A 20,724-nucleotide genomic window follows, 5' to 3' on the forward strand; every position below is an offset into this window, starting at 1 on the left:
TCCCCTCCCCCGCCCCAGAGGTTCCCCCAGTCGCCCATGCCCCTGGCAGTGGCGCCCGCTTCCCCTTCTGCCCCCAGGCCAATCGGAGCAGGGGAGCACGTGAAGTCTCCTCCCGCCCTGCCAGGAGCACATGGTGCTTCTAAGCGCCGCACGCTCCTGGCAGGGCAGGGGCAAGGCGGAGGAAACTTCATGCACTCCCCTTTGCCCCCAAGCCCTGATTGGTCTGGAGGCGGGGAGCAGCAGGGCCTCTGCAGGCCAGACCAACCCGCTTGGCAGGCTGGATCCCTTTTGCCCACCCCTGTTCTAGGAACCAGGACGCGATCCCTTGCGTGAGAGCTGAAGAGGAGCGCTCCTGGCTGGCGGCAGTAGCAGGCCCCTTATCCAGCCTGTCGGCTGAGCCTCTCGCAGGCAACTCCCCCCTGTGCTACTGGGTGAAGAGAAAGCAACTCACCAGCTCAGTCTCCTGGCCTCGCAGCAGCGGCTTCTCCTCCGTGAAGCGCAGCTCGTGCATCCCCGCCATGGTCACTTCCTGCAGCAGCAGCCCTGCAGGGGGGAGAAAAGCCAGCCCGTGGGTCAGCCGCCTGGCACTGCCCACAGGCCTCCAGCCTGGGTTTGGCTGGAGCCGGCGAGGGCCAGCTGCCGAGGGGAGCAGCCCCACACCCCGGGGGTCAGCGCTTCGACCCAGCTCCATGGGGGGGCGGAGGGGAGGTGTCAGGACGCACATGGTGGCTGCCATGGCTGGCAGTACCTGACCCCTCGCAGGCAGCCGTGGCAGAGGGGCCAGGGACTGACTGGGCCATGCAGACTGGCACGGCGGGGTGGGTGAAACTGGCTCTGCTGCTGCCCATGCTACACCTGTGGGAGGCGGGGGGAGAAGAGGGACTTCCCCGCTGAGGTGAGGGGGGGGAGGGTTTTGGACTAGTGCCACTTGCAGCTCCCTCACCTGTAGCACGGCCAGCACCCCTGCATGACGCCTGCACCCACCTGCTCTGCCAGGAGAGGGCACCCTGGGGTGCAGCCCTAGGCGGCAAGACCATCCCTGGGGTCGGGGGGAGACTGCGTGTTGCTGAGTGACAGACTCCCCTTGGGTCAGCCATGGCACTAGCCCATTACCTGAAAGAGGGGCGTGTCCCTCGCCATTCCAGGGCCATGGGGTTTAACCCCAGTGCCGTAGCCAACCACACCCCCCCGGGCTGACTGGTCCGGGGGGAGTTGAAGCCCACAAGCACTAACAAGCATCCACTCAGGCAGGCTCAGCACCGCTGGATCCTCCAAGCGGCCACTGAGGGCAAGGAACCAGCCTGGGAATGGCTGGGGTTCAAGTCAGTGCTCTGCCACAGACGTCCTTGGCCAAGTCACTTAGAACCAGATTTTGAAGGAAGTGCATCATTCAGGCTCCTAAGTCACTTAAGCCTTGCAAAGCAAAAATCCCATAAAAGCAATCGGGTCCAGGCTCCTAAGTCACTCAGGCTCAGAGCTGCAAAGGTATTTAGGTGCCCCTTTCAGTGCAAGGTGGAGCCTATCTCTGTGCAGCTGGGACTTAGGCCTTGCAAACTGAGCAGGCGCCACTTCAGGGTATTTAAACCTCTTGGTCTCTGTGCATCGGCTCTCCTGCATGACAGTGATAAGAACCCCGCCCCCACCTTCCCCCTCACCATCTGTCCAAGCCCTTTGGACACACGGAGAGGATCTATGGAACGTGGGGAAGCGTTACAGCTGCATAAGCCGCAGGCTTTTCAGATGGGGGAGTCAGGAGGTTACACAAATCCTTCCTTCTCCTCTGGGGCAACGTTACGTCTTGGCCACATGCAAAGCTGCTCCGGTTTGGACACAATGGGCCCCTGACAGCGGAGTCTATTAACTGAGGCCAAAAAGAGGCGCAGGAGCGCTCAACGCCGCCAAAACCTGCCCGGATCCATGGCGCTCCAGCTGATTAGGAGCGACACTGATAGACGCTGCTCTTAACTAAGCGCCCCCCCGGAGCCTCATGCATGTACCCGGACGCTGCTCGCTGGTTCCCGTCCCATCAGGCAGCGGGAGAAAGCTCAGCGTCCCTCCTTTCCTCTCCCGCCTGGCTGGGGAAGGGAGGGGAGGAGCCAGCGGAGTGAGTGGCAGTCACCAAGGGGCACAGCAAGCAACAGCTTGGCACCCATCTTGGGGCAGGGCTTCAGCCCCTGTTCCCTGTTAGCTGGGTGCTTGTGCTGCTGCTCCGGGGAGAGTCAAGGGCCGGCCAGCTGATTCAGAGCGCTTGCAGCTAGATTGGGTGTTTTTGCTGGTGGTGCACATTCACACATGCCTCAGTGCATGTAACAAAATGTATTCCACACCCGGATGGAAAATATTAAAGGGAATATTGCCTCAGCCCCTCCTGCCCTTGCTAAATAGCACCCTTGCCCTTCTGTATTCTCCCCATACATTTACCCCAACTCCCCGCCCTGAGCCCTCCCATACTCCCAACCCTGACTCCTACGTCCCCCAATTCTAACCCTCTGCTCTGAGCCCCTCCTCACACCCCTGATCCCCTGCCCTGACCCCCCTCTGCACTCCACCCCACATCTTACATTTCATACAAGTACTGTCATATCACAACCCCGTTCCACCGAACATGGGCTTCACTCCTTCTTGGGGCAGTCTGCCGGAGACAAGCCCATTGCTGCGTAATCTGCAGGAGCACCATTGTGTGTTATCTGTGTTACCCGTGACCCAGATCCCGGCACACTAGGGGCTGTGCAAGCACACGCCCAAGATACCACCCCTGCCCCCGAGAGCTTCCAAGCCCAATGGCTGTAAACAGAGATTGCAGCTGTGCCGAGCATCCTGGAAGGTGAAAACGATCCTGCTCCGTAAACCCGGGAAGCGAGACGGAGGCAGCAGAGAGACGCTGCCGGTAAGTTTAGTATCTCGGCAGCAATGAGCGCTTCCCTTCCCAAAACAGTTTATAACAAACCATTTCACCCAAGGCAGCCACTTCTGGGGTGCAACATTCCACTGTACTGCAGTATACAACAGACTGGAAGGAGACTGTATCAAACAGACTGGGGAACGGGGGGGAGGGGGAAGAGTATCCCATTTGCTGAGCTGAGAAAACCCCAGGTTTGAAACATGCACGTTCCTCTCTGGGAGACACCAACCTCTTCCCCAACGCAGCATCAGGAGGCCGAGTTTAACGAACTCCTTTGCAGCCAGCACGGCAGCGCCCGCTCTGTGGAGGATGGTGCCCTAGTTTGTGGATCAAAGGCGCTTGCTCATTCCCCTCCCCTGGCACTGGGGCCCTGGGCTCCTTAGCGGAGGTGGAGCAAAGATGTAGCGGGTGAGCACAGCAAGACCTGCAGGCTGCCGCTGCATCTCCCAGGACACGGACACCCGCTGATCACAGTGAGCGGGGCAGATCCGTGGCACCTTTGCTCCACTGCCAGCCCGCCCGCTCGTCAGCCCGCCCGCCCGCTCCCAGTCAGGCAACGCCTGCCAACAGCAGGAGAGGAGCTCAATTGTTCAGCTCAAGCATCTGGCCCCACCCGCTGCCGTCGCGGGTGGAGCTTTCCCCAGGGCCCGCAGCTCCTTTCCCGTGTCAAAGATCTGGGTCACAGGCGTCTTCTGTGGGGCTGTAACAAGTTCGGTCCTGAGTGCGAGCGCCCCTTAGTGGCTGAAGGGGGTCTCGCAATATTTAACTCGCCGGGCTGCAGGCGAGTCAATGTCCAGTCTGCGGCCAAGGTTCAGGCCTCCTCTTTTACCCCCTCTCTCAGGTGTGGTTTGCAAGGGGTTGGGGGGGACCCAGGCCCGCCCACTCCTCTAGGTCCCAGCCCAGGGACCCTATATGTAGCAGATACCTGCCGAGTTTTAAAGTCCATAGGTATGGTCGCGTCCCTGGGCCACTTCCCCGGGATGCCCTTCTCTAGGGCCTTGCTGCAGAGTTCCCCTTGTCCGGGTTCCGTAGCGTTGTCCCTCGCTAGCTTTTAGCTGCAGGATCTAGCGCCGCTTAGATACGAGAGCCCAGCTCCCACTCAGAGTTGTCCCAGGTTCTGGTTGTCCCAGTCATCCCAAAGGTCTGCCTGGGTTGAGCTCCAGTAAGGAACTGACAGGCCTTAGCTAGTAGCTCCTTATATAGCAGCCTGCTGCACTCCGATTGGCTGCAGTGCAGGCTGCCCCTCTACCCTGCTCGGAGGACCTTTCCGCTGCTCCCGTTGCTGGCCAGGGTGCTGAAAAGCCTCCGGTAGGCAGGTCAGCTTTGTCCACCCCATCACAGGAGCTGACACCTTTAACCTTCCGCAAGGACCACCCCGTGTCAATGGCGCATTTGCCTTTCAAATTGCACCTCTTCAGTGACTCTGCCATGGCCCAGTCAGATTGGATGAACATTTCCCATCTCCTTCCATTCCCCCACAGCTCACTGCCTTCCCTCCCATTCTCTGAGCCAGGCCACATCTGTCCCTAACTGGCCACGCCCCTTTCCATTAAGCCACACCCTTCTCCAGTGGTCAGTACCTCCCAAATACGTCTCCTCCAACACCTCACCAGCAGCTCCCGCACAACCATTTGCATCTACCGCTAGCGGGATTGACAACACTTGCTCCTGGTACCACCAGCTCCAAATTGAGTCACTGTTAGGACTGTTTTTCTGACAGGCGGGAACCTCTGTTCAGAAGCACCAGCAGTGGATGTCCCCCAGCCCCGATGCAGACACGTTCATTGAAAAACGCAGAAGGGGGCTTGGCGTTTAGGGCGGAGGAAAACAAAGCCACTACAAGTTTCACTAGAGGGAGCTAACAACAGGCAACCAAACAACCACCTGAGGGTAGAGTGTGCATGAGAACAGGCGGTAGGGAGACGGGACAGCTATTTGCACAGAACAAATGTAGCTCTTTTCCGTGGCTGCAAAGCAGCCCCAGGCGGAGAGGTTTCGGAGCCGCAGCTGGATGAACACCTTGCCACAGAAGTGCACTTCAGCCTGCAAGTCACTTGTCAGCTGCTTGCCCTTCACTGTTCCTTTGGGTCGGGGGCGACTGAAGCACTCCCTGAACATGATGTTATTTCCAAGCCCCGACTGGACAACAGGCGGCAAATCCGAGCTCTCCGAGGGTACGTCTAGACTACATGCCTCTGTCGCCAGAGGCATGTAGATTAGGCTACCAGACATAGTAAAATGAAGCGGCGATTTAAATAATTGCCGCTTCATTTAAATTTACATGGCTGCCGTGCTGAGCCGACAGACAGCTGATCAGCTGTTTGTCGGCTCAGCGCGATAGTCTGGATGCGCGGGTGTCAACATCAAAGGTATTTGTCGACCACCCAGGTAAACCTCATTCCAGGAGGCATACCTGGGTGGTCGACAAATACCTTTGATGTCGACACCCGCGCGTCCAGACTATCGCGCTGAGCCGACAAACAGCTGATCAGCTGTCTGTCGGCTCAGCACGGCAGCCATGTAAATTTAAATGAAGCGGCGATTATTTAAATCGCCGCTTCATTTTACTATGTCTGGTAGCCTAATCTACATGCCTCTGGCGACAGAGGTATGTAATCTAGACGTACCCCAAGATGGCCACACAGACGTGCCAGGCCAGGGCCAGGGAAGAACACCAGCACAACATGGAGTATCTGGTTGCACAACATGAACCCAAAAAATTTAAGTACCAGGCTCGTGCAAAACTGTACAGGCCGCGAATAGCACCACAGCAAGCTTCTGGTGTAAGCTCTACAAATACGCTCACAGAGTCTTGTGCTCCTTGCCCATCTCTACGACTGCAGCTTGGGAGAGTTATTTCATTATCCTGATTACGTTAAAACAACAGGACGGAGGCTCGAGTCTCAGCAGAGCTAAAGAGATCAGAGATTAAATCCCAACTCTCTGCAAGGGCCAACCTGCCAAAAACAGGATCAGGGAAGCTTCCCCGGGGAGATTTGGGGCTGGGCTGAGCTGAGCAGAGGGAGAGGAGGGAAGCACCTATCCAAGGAACCTGACGAGGTAGGCACAATCGGAGTGGCTCTGAAAGTACCGCGTCACTTGTCCCGGTGCCTAGCAGACGCCTTAGAAAGCCCCTGGCTTAGAGCCTGTTCTGATCTCACTAACATCCATGTCAACCAGCTGGAACCTCACTGTGGGGACTCACTGCTGCGAGATGGTGTAACGCCAGGGATTCGTTATTCACCCCGCCGTGAGATTCGAGGCAGGTGCAGAACCCTCAAGACTCTCACAGAAGCCTGTTTTGCCCCGTGGATTCGGTGCACCAGGCCGCAAGGAAGAGGTGGTCGGACTCCTTGGGCTTAGACCTCCTCCCAGTGCAAATCTGTTCAGCATCGATTTCCTTGGGCAACTCTCGGGTGCCAGGCCATCTCTCGCAGGTCCCAGTGCGTCCCACGCCATCCCTCCCGAGTGTGCAGGAGCCCAGCGGGGGCTCCAGAGAGCCACACGGACAGCTAACCCGTGTCCAGGGTGCTCCCGGCAGCGTGCTGCTCAGTAGCCCCACACCGTTTCGAGGGAGAAGGGGAGCAGCCCTGTGAGCACCGCGGGGCGGCATCGGGGACAGATCCAGCCACGCCTCTGACCACACTGCCTGTGGTCTCGGTGGTCTCCATGGAAACCGGATAATGCGGGCAGGATATATTTTTAGATGCCAAATCTCTGCCCTGCTGTTCTGACACTGGGCTTGACGTGCCGCCAATCGTGCAGCAGGGGGCGCTGTCTGGTAACACGCAGCGCTCCCTGCCCTCTCCTCCCTAGAGCTCTCCCTGGCAATCCGTGGGGGGGGGGGAATATGCCATGGTCTTGCATCCTCTCCCCCATCTGCTGCTTCCCTTGTACTGAGCATGCTCAGGACCACTGCTGAAGCCAGCCGCCCTCGCTCTGCCCCCCCTCTACTACTGGCAGGCATTTCTGCTCCTCTGAGTACCTCGGTGCAACCCCTCCCCACTCTTCTCCCCCCAGAAAAGAGTGCGGCCAACACCCCCGCACCAGGCGAGGTGGTCTGCAATCTCAAGGAGCTAACGAGACGACACGTGCTCTTGTCAATCCAGCTTCCAGCTAAGGCCGGTCAGACGCCGTCGGTCAAAGCTGTTTATTTGATGCACACCTGGGTTTTCAACCAGAGCACGTTTTGCTGTCGTCAACGCCTGAGCCAGAAATTCTTGGAGGCTGTTGTGATGCCTCATGGGAGCTGTCGCAGAGGTGCTTTCTGCTCCCATTCCTCTCTCAGGCCTGGGATTCCTTCCCTCATGCTCTGCTGCCATGCAACGGCCACCAAGAGGGCAGACAGTTGCATCATGGGACACGTGGGCTGACCAGAAAGCCGGGCCTATCGGAGAGAACGAAGGCCAGAGCACCCAGGCTTTGTCTCCCAGGAGACGCTCTGGTGGCATTTGCGCGTCGGATTCCCACGGCAAAAACAAACTTTCTTCGTGTTTGTCGAAATTTCCCTCAGAAAAATCCTCATTTTCCACTCAGCTCTAACTCCAGCACAGGCACATGGGAGCAGAATCTCCACAGGCGACGGCTCCCAGCATGTGGGAGGCTTCGGGCACACCTGGGCAGTCACCGAGAAGACGGTCTGACAACAGATACTCTATCAACCCATGGAGTCTGACGGGGAATGAGCCCCCGCTACAGAATTCCAGGGGCTGCCGAGGAGAAACGGCTCTCAGCTCAGTCCTGCAGGCCTTTTCCATAAGGGCAACCCCAATAATGAAATGGTTAATGCCTCAATAGAGCACAAAGGAGCTAACGCAGGATGAGCAAAGTGCTCCACAAACTGGGCAGCCAAGTCAGCTCAGCCCTGCCGACAAGGCTGGGGGAGGCATCAGCCAGCCCTGATCTACACTAGGGAGTTATTTCGAAATAACCCGCCCTTCTTTCGAAATAACAAGCGGAGCGTCCACACGACCAAGCCGTTATTTCAAAGTAATGGGCTGGCTCTTTCGAAATCTGCAGCCCTGCTTTCCTCGGGGAACAAAGCTTATTTCAAAATGATTATTTTGGGAGTTATTATTTCGAATGTAGGATTTCGAAATAATTTCCTAGGGGAGACATGCCCCCAGTGAGATTTCTGTGCTGAGCACCCCCCACCCCCGCCCCCCTGAAGACCCACTCACGCCTGGCACAGAGCCATAGGTTTTCTATCCTAGCCTAAGGAATTAACTCTGGCGATGGAGCACCCAGGAAGCTTGCAATATGTGATGCAGATTAACCCAATGAGTTGCGGTGGGCGCTGATCCTACAGTTGACAGGTACTTTTTTTTTTTTTTGGCTTGTTATATACATATCTTGGTTTTACTTGTTTCCATTCCAGCTCATCTGAGGAAGTGGGTTTTGCCCACAAAAGCTCATACTACTATACATCTTTGTTAGTCTCTAAGGGTATGTCTACACTACCCTCCTAGTTCGAACTAGCGGGGTAATGTAGGCATACCGCACTTGCAAATGAAGCCCGGGATTTGAATTTCCCGGGCTTCATTTGCATAAGCGGGGAGCCGCCATTTTTAAAACCCCGCTGGTTCGAACCCCGTGCAGCGCGGCTACACGGGACACGAACTAGGTAGTTCGAACTAGGATTCCTATTCCGAACTACCGGTACACCTCGTTCCACGGGGTTCAAACCAGCGGGGTTTTAAAAATGGCGGCTCCCCGCTTATGCAAATGAAGCCCGGGAAATTCAAATCCCGGGCTTCATTTGCAAGTGCGGTATGCCTACATTACCCTCCTAGTTCGAACTAGGAGGGTAGTGTAGACATACCCTAAGGGGCCACAGGGCTACTCGTTGGAGCTGTTTAGTTTGGAAAAGAGACAACGAAGGGTGGATAGGACAGAGGTCTACGAAATCACAACTGGTACGGAGAAAAAATGTTATTTACTCATTCACGTAAAACACGAGCCAGCACCCACCCAATGGAACAAACAGAGAACAAGTTTAGCACGCACACAGAGTCAAGCCGCAAAACATGGGACGAGGGGACTCTGCAGGTCCAAAGACCAATGGGGGTTCAAAAAGGAATTCGAGAAGTTCACGAAGAATAAGACCATCAATGACTATAGGTCAAGATGGCCTGAAATGCAACCCTATGCTTTGGGAACAGGATGATATGGGACGGGTCACTTGGTAATCGCCCTTTTCTGTTCATTCTCTTTGAAGCATCTTGCACTTGCCACTGAGAGAAGACAAGCTACTGGGCTAGATACAAGTAGCCTGACCCAGTCTGGCCGTTCTTGTTCTTACGTGCTTGCTAGACCAGCTCCCCACCCCGGGCTCTCAAGATGCCCTCCCCCTTCTCTCCATGCATAGTAAGTACATGACCTATTTTAATACCCATCCAGACACTCCCCACCGACAGGACAGCCACAAACACTTCTGGCCCCAAAAGTCTGGGCAGTTTGCCTACGAGGGAGGGCACCCGCTCAGGACTCAGAAGACACGAGTTCTATTCCTGGCTCTGCCCTGGATTAGCTACGTAGCCTTTGGCAAATGGCTCCCTTTCCCCACCCGTAAAACAGAAAGTTACGCTAGCCCTGCTTTACTAATCCGAGACTGAGCGACAACAAGCACCGCGTCGGGTAGGGCTGTTTACTGGAGGCAGATCTGACTCATCGAAAGAGGTCTCTGAAATCCAGGCCCTGCATTGGCCGCTGCGGAGTACCCAAAAAGGCAACATATGCTTAATTCAATAGCAGCCTCTTAACTAGCCCTCCCCCCTGCCTAACTGGGACAACGGCCCGCGGCAAGGCAGGATCTTTCAATGGCTCTGAACAATGGATTATCGGTGTTCCTTGCCTGGTTAATTGACACAGGAGGGGGTGCCGGCAGCCCATGTACATAGCTAACAGGAGCAAATCATTGTTTGCTAGCGCGGGTTTCGCATCCCACCAGCCCCCGCTCTCCTCACCCTGCTTCTCTGCTCTGTTCCGGCTGCCTCTTCCCTGCCTGTGGTATTCTCTGGCCTTTTCATGCTCTTTCTACAGCAAGCCCTGCAATTCAAACGACTCACCTACGCAGCTCAGCCGGAGCTATGCTTACCTTTTCCCCTTCTGTGCAGATCTGTGCCAACCAGGAGGATTCGACCATATTAAACAACAAGTCCATCCAAAACCGCACTGACCACGGGGATGTTACAGGTGACACGTGACGCCACAGATGCCAAGATGTTCACAGCGGACGCGGGGGGGGGGGGGGGGGGATGTGCACACTGTAGATCAGACAGCATCACTGCAGCGTGTGAAAGGCCCAGACACCAGGGTAAGAATGGAGGGGGAAACCTTCGGTAGCTTTTTCGCGGGTCTGCTAAGTCCACCCTTCCCACTCTCCACAGGAGGCCCCCAGCATGGGCGCCTCTTGGGCCATCTCACCTACCCACGAACCCCAGAAACGGCCTCCACAATCCCATCTGCGGTGGGATGTTAGCGTGTAACTGAACAGTCGTGTAACTGCATGGAATCTTAGCGGTTACACGACTATTCGATAGCTCCCAGGGGTGGGGCCGGCAGCCCGGGTGCTCGTGGGATGCGGAGCAGCCTCTGTCCGTGGGCAGAGGCTGCTTTGCGGCAGCCTCCCCTGCCCTCCTACCCCATCCTGCTGCCTCTAAATAGCTCGGACTTCCCATGGACAGGGGTTGCTGCCACCCCGCGCTGCTGCCTCCGTATCAGAGGCAGCAGTGCCGGGCAGCAAGCAGCTGGTCTGCGTGAGGAGCAGGTTTTAAAACTGGTTCCCTCTCAGACCAGCTCCTGCCTGGCACCCTGCACTGCTGCCTCTGATATAGAGGCAACAGGGTGAGGTGGCAGGGGGCTCTCCGGCTCCACCCACAGAATAGTCGAGTAACCACTCGGAATTCATGCGGTTACACGACTACTCAATTACCCACTAGCTAACATCCCTAACAAGAAGCTCTGTTCTAGCACAGCTGGGCTCTGGCCACGTTTCATAGCAACGATTAGACAGTTATTCCGAGGGGGCGAGGCCTTAAGACGACAAGGACTCATTAGCTGGTGGTGTTAGAATTTGCACAATCCGGCAACCTACCTGCCCAAAAACTGACTGACTAGCTCCCTTCCCCTAGTGCAGGGGCGGGGAACTTAAGGCCCGAGGGCCGGATGCGAACCCCCCGCTTGCCTGGATCTGGCCCCCGAGGCTTGGGGGTCCCCTGCCAGCATTGGGGAGGCTGCGCTGATGCTCCTGCCCACCTGCTGTCTGAGTTTCCAGGCTTTTGGGACATTTGAGGCCGACAAAAGGGCTGGATGGAAAAGCGTCTTTTAGCTGCTAAAGGTCCCAGGCCAGAACTAAACCAGCTTTATACTGAAAGTGGCGATCAATCGGAAGGCTCCGGGGTCCTTTGCAGGGGCAGGTACCTTCCCCAGCTCCTACAGCCAAGCAGTTCTGCGTTCCTGGCACTGCTCCGGGCTCTCGGCCAGCCGCACCGCGGTTGGGGGAACACTGGGCCCTGCCAGGGGGGTGAGCAGGGAGGAACTCGGGGCGTTTGGGCTGACAAGTGCATTCCGCCGGCAGTGTGGATCCGCGGAAGGTGGAGGCCCCTCGGCACTGGCGGAAGGGGCCGCGCTGCTCTCCCGTCCCTTGGCAACCCGCCAGAGGACGAACGCCCTTCCGGCGAGAACAGACTAAGTCATCGCCTCCCCCCAGCAAATATCCCGAGCGATGCGCCTCCTCCTTGGGGGATCCCTGCGCCCCTCTACCGGTCAACACCCTCCCCCGACTCCTAAGAGCGATCAGCTGACCCCGCAGGCCCCTGCCACCCTGCCGGACCCCTCTGTTGCCGCAAACCACCCCACGTCCTCCAGCATGGGAGCGCCGGCCACAGGCGGAACCCGGCATGAGAACAGCTGACCGGCGCGCCGCCCAGAAGGGGTGCTGGAAACCAAAACCGTTGGAGGACCCAGGGACCTTCGTCTACCCCGTGACTGCCATCCTCCCGCAAAGCCTCGGCACAGTATCAGATTTACTGCGAGGGGTGTTCAATTAGTTAACCGGTTAAACGACAGCACGTAGCCGGTTAACCCTTTTAACCTAGCCCTGGCTGCCTCTCCCCACTGCGGGGGCCTGCCCGTCAGCCCCACCGTGACCGGGGAGTCCTGCTGCAGCCAGGATCGGGGGTCCCATCCACCAGCCCCACCACAGCCGGGGCTGCTCCCCGCTGGAGTTCCCTGGCAAGGGCCGGTTAACTGGTAAACCTCATGCCGGTTAACATCCCTACTTAGCATTGCTCTTCAGTAACCAGCGACCAGGAAAAACGTCTTTCCAACATGCCAGGAGGACGAGCCCTGTGCTCCGAGACCTGGCAACCCTAAGCCACCACGCCTCACACCAAAGCCACCCAAATTCTGCCTTGCACAACACAACCCCCTCCTGAACAGGCCTGGTCATGAGAAGAACATCAGACCCAGAGTCTGGCTCTCGGTCTACGTGCCGATTGCAGCAGGGCCGGGCCATGCCTTGTTGTAACCTGGTCGGGGTGCTCCTGTGTTCTAACCAGACCCCAGGCACGGCGGACCTGCCTCCGGAGCTGTGCGTTGCCGTCTTTCCATCCACAACCCTCCAATCCAGCCTCACTGAGGAGAGACAAACAAGGAACAGTCTGACCCCTTGGAGCAGGAGACGGGGCTAGGTCTGGGGTTGTGAAACAGAAGGCCTTACCTACACCGTCCACCTAAGTTACGCCATTTCAGCCCCAGGAAGAACGTGGCAGAATTCGACGTGCTTACAGCCACTCACCCCGGTCTCTTCCCTGCAGCAAGTCGGCAGCTGACCCGCCCGTCAACCCCGCTTCCTCATCTCGTGGGGATGGAATACCGGAGAACGCTCGGCGGTCGTTTTCGCCTGCCTCCCTGCTAAACCGACCCCTGCTGGATCCAACACAGCCCGTCGTGGAGACCTGCCCTCACCCAGTGCCCTCGCCTGGCCACCTTCAGAACCCCCGGCAAGTCCCGCCCGAGCACAAGAGCCTCGTCACACTTACGAGAAAGAAAACGTCAAGTGAAAGCCACGTCACCGAACCCCTGGGGAGCCCGAGCCGAGCCCACGTGTGGCCCTAAATTCTGCAGAGACTGGCTCTCGACACAACAGAGAGGAAGAGCCCTGCAAATTCGCAGGCCTGGACGCCAATATCCACAGCTCATTTTGGAGGCGGATACAAACGTTATACCCGCGCGGGGCTTGACAGACACGGAGGAGACACCCACTTGTGCCAACGCTCAATTTAACACCGCCTGCGAGTCTGCTGGCAGGGGCGTGCTTCTCCCCACGGCCGAAAGAAACGCCTCCTCCAATCTCCCTCCAGGAGCGTCGGGCCGGGAGTGCTAACGAACGGCCCGGCTCCCGTTTGCATTAACCCAGCGCCTAGAGGCAGCAGCCGGGCTCAGGCCCCGCCGCCCCAGACCCCGTACAAACCCAGCGCGAGACGGCCCTGCCTCAAGGAGCCCGCAGACCACAGGACCATGGCCTGCGACCCCGCTGCTCCCAGGCACCACAAGGCAGGCAAAGCAGCACACAGAAGGCGGCCATGTTTGGCTTGCGCCAGGAGGAATACATTTTCTCTCCCTGACGCAGAGTTTATTAGTAAGGCCCCGGGAAGGGCCCTAAAAGGGAAAAGTGAGCGAGCAGGGGGGGCAGTAAAGAAAAGGGTCTCTGGCAGGGCAGTGCCTATGGATCATGCAGCGCCCGCTGTGACAGGCACAAGTGACAGCACCGTGCTGGGGAGCGCTGAGCGGCCTGCTGGCCAACACCGCAGCAAACGGGCTGTCTGCCTCCTGGGCGCTGGCCCCTTCTCCTTAAGAGTCCGGTCACGGATCCTGGACCGACGGAGAGAAACGAAGCAGCCGGGAAACAGAGAGGCAAGGGCGTGTGGCCTCCAGCCACTGCCAGGTGGAGACAGGCAGGGGAGACTGGCCCCCGGACGTCACCGGCCAAGCAGGAGTCCCCGAGGAGGAGACGGGAGGGGAGGGGCGGGCCGCACTGCCAGTGCCAAGGGAAATCATCCACGGCACACACCTTGGGAGCTTGCAGAGCTCACTGCTCCCAACAGGGTCTGCTCGCCCCCTCCCCCCCCACACACTGCACCCCATTTTAGACAGATCAGCGGGCAAGGGACTTGGCGTCATTCTCCAGCCCCCCTACCCCCTACCTGGTGCCCGCGGGAGCACCCACCGCTGGGCAGGAGAGCAGCCCGCTCCATGAGGAGCCCAGCACAGGCAGGAGGGGGCCTGCGCACGGCCTGGCCCCTCTGGCACGTGGTCCAGTCTCGTCCGTGTAGATGGAGCCAGGTTACAGATTCCTGCTACAGCCTCCGGTGGCGCAGCCTGGCTCCCCCGACGACCCCTCAGCCAGGTAGATGCTACTGTGGGCTAATGAGATCCCCAGGCACGGCTGCCTTGGCCGGGCACACAGGCGCTTTATTTACCCATGGACCCCAGGGGCTGCAGCTGGAGCCGAGAGCAAGCTACCCACCTCCCCCCAGTCCCCAGGGCTCAGCCTGGGAAAGCAAACGGCAGCCAGACAGCCCGGAGGGGCTGGAAGCGAGAGAGAAAACAGACGCGCCGGTGCCCACTCCACCACCTTCCCCATCTCAGCTCTGCTCTCCTGCCGGAAGAGGCTTCAGCCAAGGTGGAGACTGCACCCCCCCTCCACCGATCAGCTTCCAGACACCCTGTCTGGGTCCCCCCGGCTTCCTTGGTAGCACACCAGGCTGCATCCTCCTCCAGCCCAGCCCCGACTGGGGCACCGGGGATTAGCCTCTGGAGGAGAACGAGGCTCTGCCATGCAGGAGCACTGGGCTCTTCCGACCTGTGCCAGTCACCATCCCACTCCGTGCCTCAGTTTCCCCACCAGTAAAATGCTGATCATCCTGATACTGCCCCCTCCTTTGAGATCTACTGATCAGAAGTGCTATAGAAGAGCTAGGGATTATTATTACAGCCAAACACCTGCCGGACCGCACCCATAACCGCCCCCGGGGGGCTACCAGTACTGAGGTTAGAACTGCTCCTTGGACACACGCCCAGAGGGTTGTGCATCTGGCTCCCAAGCATGGGGAGGAGCTGGAGAGTCCACACAGACCCCAGGCTAAGTATCGGCCCTTCTCTCTACCACCCCAAAGCAATCACAGGTCTGCCACCCCCGGCCCACAGTGCCCACGGCCGCGGTGCACCCAGAATTGCTCAGTCACTAGACCTCGGCAACTGGCCACCAGACGCAACACAGGGAAAAAACCAAGCAAGGTCCCTGGCTCCCGTGCCTTGCTGTGTCTCTGCATCCCCATCTTGGCTGAGGCACCCTGGGCTTTGGCTCAACAGCTGGTCCCCTGAGGAGGCAGAAAGCAGCCTGCGTCAACAGGGCACAACCGGAGCCTCCTGCAGAGAAACAGCCCCCTTCTCCGATCCTTAGCCAGCCCCCTCTTCCCAGCAACAGGCAGGTCCACACGCAGGGGACCCAGAAAAAGCTGCTGCCAGGCTGCGGGGCATTTGCTTGTCACAGGAGACAATCAACCACCAGACTTGGCGCTTCCAAGCACCGTGCAAACACGAGCCAGCTGACACCGAGGGGTCGGAACCAAGAGGAAATCTGCCCCCCAAAGTGAAACATTCCCAGGCTGGCTCCGCATTTGCTTGCGCTCCCGCAGCCAGCTCCACTATGGGTTTCTTGTGCAAAGCACATTCCCCCCTCCCAAGACAAGCCGCTGACGGAGGGCCGGAGCTGGCGTCTGATGATGCCAGTGGCTGGGGATTTCCTCTGCCGGGCAGGATTTTACCCCAAGCCAGGATGCCAGCGCAGTGCCACCAACGAGCTGCATCCACAGAAGAGCCTTTGCTGGGGACGGAAGCGGGAAAAGCCACGCGCCTTTAGTGCGGGAACGTAACTCACCCGCCTGCCCGGCGCCCCCCATGTGTGGGGGGAGATGCCATTTACCTGGGAACAATTCTATCTTATGCCCCAGAACCTTCATGGTGCTGCGTATTCGCCCAACAGGTGAAGGCGGCGCGAAGGGAAACAAAGGAGCCAGGGAGGCGTGGAGACGGTCCCTGCGGAAAAGCCACTCGCCACAGATGAGCTCCAGGCGGAGAGGATCAGGAATGAGACAGCGCCGGGAGGGAGTGGGAAGTGCAGCATGTGGGGGGCGAGAGGGGGGGCTGCGTGCTCAAGGCAGGCAGGTGGGGGCTTGGCGCCTTTCCCCAAAGAGGGGGGAGAGCCCCCGCTGAGGGGGCAGCCCGCCCGGCCCGGCTGGCGAAGCCTGGCGCAGACGGTGCGCCAGCCCAGGCTGCGGGTGCAGACACAACACACCAGCCCCCCACTTCTCACCCAAAAGAGCAAAGCGTCCTCTGCGCACGATAGCTGTCTGCCAGGCTGGGGGCGAGGGGGGTCTGCTGGCAAGCCTGCAGCAAGACGGGAAGGGGGGGAGCAAGCAGGGCTGCTTCCCAGCCCCCCACACGGGCACCTGCGCTGAAAGGCTGGGCGAGGAGGGGGGGATGGAGGCAGATGTCCCCTGTGCGCGATGCGCAATCGGGATCGGGCAGGTGCAGGGGCGCCCGGGCCGGATCCCCACCCCGCTAGGTCCGATCCGCGCAGAAAGGCTTCCCGGGGGGGGGACTCACCGGCTCAGCGCGACGCGGGCGCTCGGGGACCCTTCTGCGCCTCTCTCCGGGCAGCCTCCTGCGCCCCACGCGCGGGCAGGGAGCGCGCCCCGCGGCGCCCCCAGCCGCCGGCGCAGGGTGCGGGTCCCGCCACGTGCCCGGGCTCGGCGGGCGGCGGGGAGACGCGGCGGCTGCTGCTGGCGGCGCGGCGGGCAGGGGCAGGGCGCGGCGGCGCTGCCCTGCTGCGTCAGGCTGGGGAGGGGGCAGGCGGAGCCGGAGGGCTCCAGGCGCGCAGCAGCGGCGCAGGACGCGGGCAGCGCTGCGCGGGGCGGGGGGCGCTGCGCAGAGCGGGGCTTCAGGCCAAGCCCCCGCGCTCTTGCGTGGCCAGCAGGCGGGGGCGGGGGGAGACTCCCAGCCCCTGCGCTCTGGCTGGAGCGGGGCGTACGCGGGGCCGCCGGAGGCTGCAAGTGCGCCCCCCGGACAGGGCTCTCGGGGCCGGGATCGGGGGGCATCTAGACTGAACCCCCCGGCGCCTCGTGTCTGTTACCAGAGCCCTGCAGATCCGCAGCCGGGGCACCCCTGGATCATCTGGGGCTCCCCTTTGGGGATACGGATACACAGGGATCTGCCCCCCCCCCACACACACACACACAAAGCCGGGGGGCGCAGCTCCCCGGCTGATCCCAGGGCTGCTGGTGTACGTGGATGGTAAAGGCCATAAGGCCTGGCATGCACTCTTGCCCTGTGCCAATGGAAAGGGGCCCCGCGCCAGCCTCTCTCAGGGGCCCCAGGCTGCACCCGGCACAACGAGCTTTGTTTGGTAGCCACGGTGGCAGGGGCCTGCACTCCGGGCGCAGGAGAACTTTGCTGTGGCCTTCTTGTGGCAGTACAGGGACACCCCTGAGACCAGGGCGGAGGGGGGGGGGGGCTGAGCTTCGGGGGCTGGATCCAGGCAAGCCAGGGGCTGCACTGAGCCCCCAGGCCTTAGGTTCCCCACCCCTGCATTAGACGGAAGGTCCAGCAGCTCAGTAAACCCCACACTGCAGTAGTCTACACCCAAGAGTTACTGGAACCGGGGGAATGTTTTCAGCAGGGATGAAAATGTTTCGGCTTTCCACGTTACGCCCTCGTTGCAAAAGCCAGCAACAGACACTGATTCATACATGCTGTGTAAGCATCTCATTTATTGGGCAGCATAGATATATAAGCCATGGTTTTAACGTAAGAACAATCGGGTGTGCTTCCCGGAAGCCCCAAAGAATCAATCAGAGAATCCTAGATCTGGAAGGAACCTCGAGAAGTCATCAAGTCCCATCCCCTGAACTCCCAGCAGGACCAAGCACCATAGACCATCCCTGATCCCGACAGGTGTTTGTCTAACCTGCTTTTAAAAATCGCCAGTGATGGAGATTCCACAACCTCCCTAGGCAATTTATTCCAGTGATTAACCCCCCTGATAGGAAGTTTTTCCTAATGTCCAACCTCAACCTCCCTTGCTGCAGTTTAAGCCCATTGCTTCTTGTTCTATCCTCAGAGGACAAGGAGAACAATTTTTCTCCCTCATAATACCCTTTTAGATATGAAAAAACTTTGCCATCATGTCCCCTCTTAGTCTTCTCCTTTCCAAACTAAACAAGCCTAATTCCTTCAGCCTTCCTTCATAGCTCATGACTTCTCATCATTTTTGTTGCTCTTCTCTGGAACTTCTCCAATTTCTCCACATCTCTCCAGAAAAGTTATTTATTAGTTCCCTAAATAGAAGAACTAGAGGACACCAAATGAAATTAATGGGTAGCAGGTTTAAAACTAATAAAAGAAAGTTCTTCTTCACACAGCATGTAGTCAACCTGTGGAACTCCTTGCCAGAGGAGGCTGTGAAGGCTAGGACTATAATAGAGTTTAAAGAGAAGCTAGATAATTTCATGGAGGTTAGGTCCATAAAAGGCTATTAGCCAGGGGATAAAATGGTGTCCTTGGCCTCTGTTTGTCAGAGGCTGGAGAGGGATGGCAGGAGACAAATCGCTTGATCATTGTCTTCGGTCCAGCCTCTCTGGGGCACCTGTGCTGGCCACTGTCAGCAGACAGGATACTGGGCTAGATGGACCTTTGGTCTGACCCAGTACGGCCGTTCTTATGTTCTTAACTGGACACAATATTCCAACTGAGGCTTAATCAGCACAGAGGTGGCACAGAACGCTAGCAGTAAGTTAAGTGCAGAGTTTAGGCTGGGATTTTAAAGGGCAAATCCTGCCATATGAATATGAAGTGTTTGTCTAACTTGCGGAGCAGTACTAGTGCCCTTACGCTGTACGTGGACACAGGCCTTAGAGATGTTGTGCACAGGGTCTGGAAGTCGCATGTCTCATGTAAGCTCTCTGCACTACCAATATCTCCTGCTCACCCTGGAGCCAGTGAGCACTCGAGGTCCACATTACCTCTGAGAGAATCAAAGTAAGCGTTCACAGAGTCGCATGGGCACGACGAAGCTGAGATGCCGGGGGTCATGGAGCCCTTACCTTTCAAATGTTCATGAATTTTTATACATCTTAAGGCTGGAAGGGACTTTTACGATTATCTTGGCTTCTGCTGGCTTGGCATGATTTAAAGAAAGTGATCCAGCCGTGACTGCAAGCGATGGGGATTCCCTTGCTAAGTTCTTGCTTAGAGCTGTGACATTAAAGTCTCAATCTGAACAGTTTTGGAATGAGAATGTACTTCTGTAGCTGTAGGATTTGGCATGTGATCTCATGTCCGGTGGTTGCCGTGAAAGGTGGGTCAGAAATTTACTAACGGCTAGTTCACTTTCCCTGAACTGGATTCCAATCTCATTCCCACTGGTGTAAACCTGCAGCCACTGCCTTGACTTCACTGGAGCGACCCTGAATTTCCATGGGGATTGGAATCTGGCTTCTTGTCACTAAATTCCCAGGACTCAAAGACTTTTGCGGACAACATTTGAGAGAGATGAACAGAGACAGAAGCCACATGCATCCCCCGGTTCTCTCTTTAGCTGGTCAGCAAGGTTGTTCTCGTCCCGATGTATAGTGCGATATCTTCAATCACTAGCATACATCCCTGTGGCGGGGAAGCCGGTAGGCTGCTGAGTGTATTCATTCAGAGATGGTTCATAACTTCGGATGACTCCCATTGTTCTCACCATTCTGGCGACATACATGGCTGATGAGACTCCGATCTGACTATTGATATAAACATTTCACTCCATACTTGGTTCCTCAGCACTCATCTATTTTAGTCCTTTGTGGGTCGCCTGGCAACCCTTTTTCATTTTAATTCAGCCCTTCTGCTGTGTGAACGCAACATCTAATAGCTAAGTGTCTGGTACAGCAGTAACCTTCACTTATCAGCAAGCACTCTGGAGAGAGCATGAAAACACGGAGTGCATGTAACCCCCACAACGTACTGCCAGGCGAGTCGGCAGCCATCACGTGGCCTGGCCCTCTGTACTCGGTGTTCAGTCATCTGACTATGGCTGGGGTAATGGTTGGATCCGAATTTCGTGGTGTTTCCCTAAGTCACTGGGGGAAAAGGAGCAGGGAAAGAAAATACAGAATTCGGTGGGCTATGGGGATTTCTGTTATGGGAATAAAAGGGACCAGATTTCAGTCTCATTGACACTAGCGTAAACCTGGACTGACTCCATTGGCTTCCAGAGACTTACACCAGTGTAAATGAGATCATAATCTGCCCATCATCTCTGCCCCAAATCGAGCCTTATTGAATAATACAATAAAGGCTTTTAGATGGATATCCATTAAGAACAGTCCATGTGCCGGAAATAAATTACAATATTCCTTAGGCCTCTTAAAAGCACAGGTTTTCTGTACCATAAGCCAGAGACTGTAGAACAAGTTTGACAGCTACTTCAGAAACAGAGCCAGTGAAAAGAACACATCTGTTGAAAGGACTAATTTGGTGCGCACTGAAGTTGTGTGTTTAACGAGGGAGAGGATGGGGTTTGGCAGAATGGATTTTTCCACGTTGCTGTCTTGGGCAGTGCAGCATTTTCCACTTTGCTTTTCATTGTGCTTTTAGTTCAGCCAAGCAAAGCTAAGCAGGCTGAATACGGGTTGGGCTTTAGAAGGAATATCAGGAACGCCCAGGTTCTAAAACGTGGACCCCAAGAAAACCTAGGTTTGAGAAGACAGATGATG

General features: G+C 57.5%; 1 protein-coding gene across 4 annotated transcripts in view; it reads right to left on the reverse strand.

Moving 5' to 3' along the window:
* The window catches only part of NDRG4 (NDRG family member 4), an 82,415-nt gene that overhangs the window by 53,537 nt on the left and 8,154 nt on the right, over nucleotides 1-20,724 (reverse strand). The window contains exons 1-2 of one of the 4 annotated variants that reach the window (XM_075940480.2): nucleotides 16,574-16,759; nucleotides 452-543 (exon numbers count right to left, since the gene is read on the reverse strand). In XM_075940480.2, the coding sequence (XP_075796595.1) occupies nucleotides 452-520 (69 nt within the window). In that variant the 5' untranslated portion in view covers nucleotides 521-543; nucleotides 16,574-16,759. Of the gene's footprint in view, nucleotides 1-451; nucleotides 544-15,890; nucleotides 15,914-16,573; nucleotides 16,760-20,724 lie in introns of those variants that run through there. The other 3 variants (XM_075940478.2, XM_075940479.2, XM_075940481.2) reach the window with 3 other exon arrangements.

Source organism: Pelodiscus sinensis, chromosome 12 (assembly GCF_052426305.1).
Source record: "Pelodiscus sinensis isolate ZL-2025 chromosome 12, ASM5242630v1, whole genome shotgun sequence".
In the NCBI taxonomy this organism is placed as follows: domain Eukaryota; kingdom Metazoa; phylum Chordata; order Testudines; family Trionychidae; genus Pelodiscus; species Pelodiscus sinensis.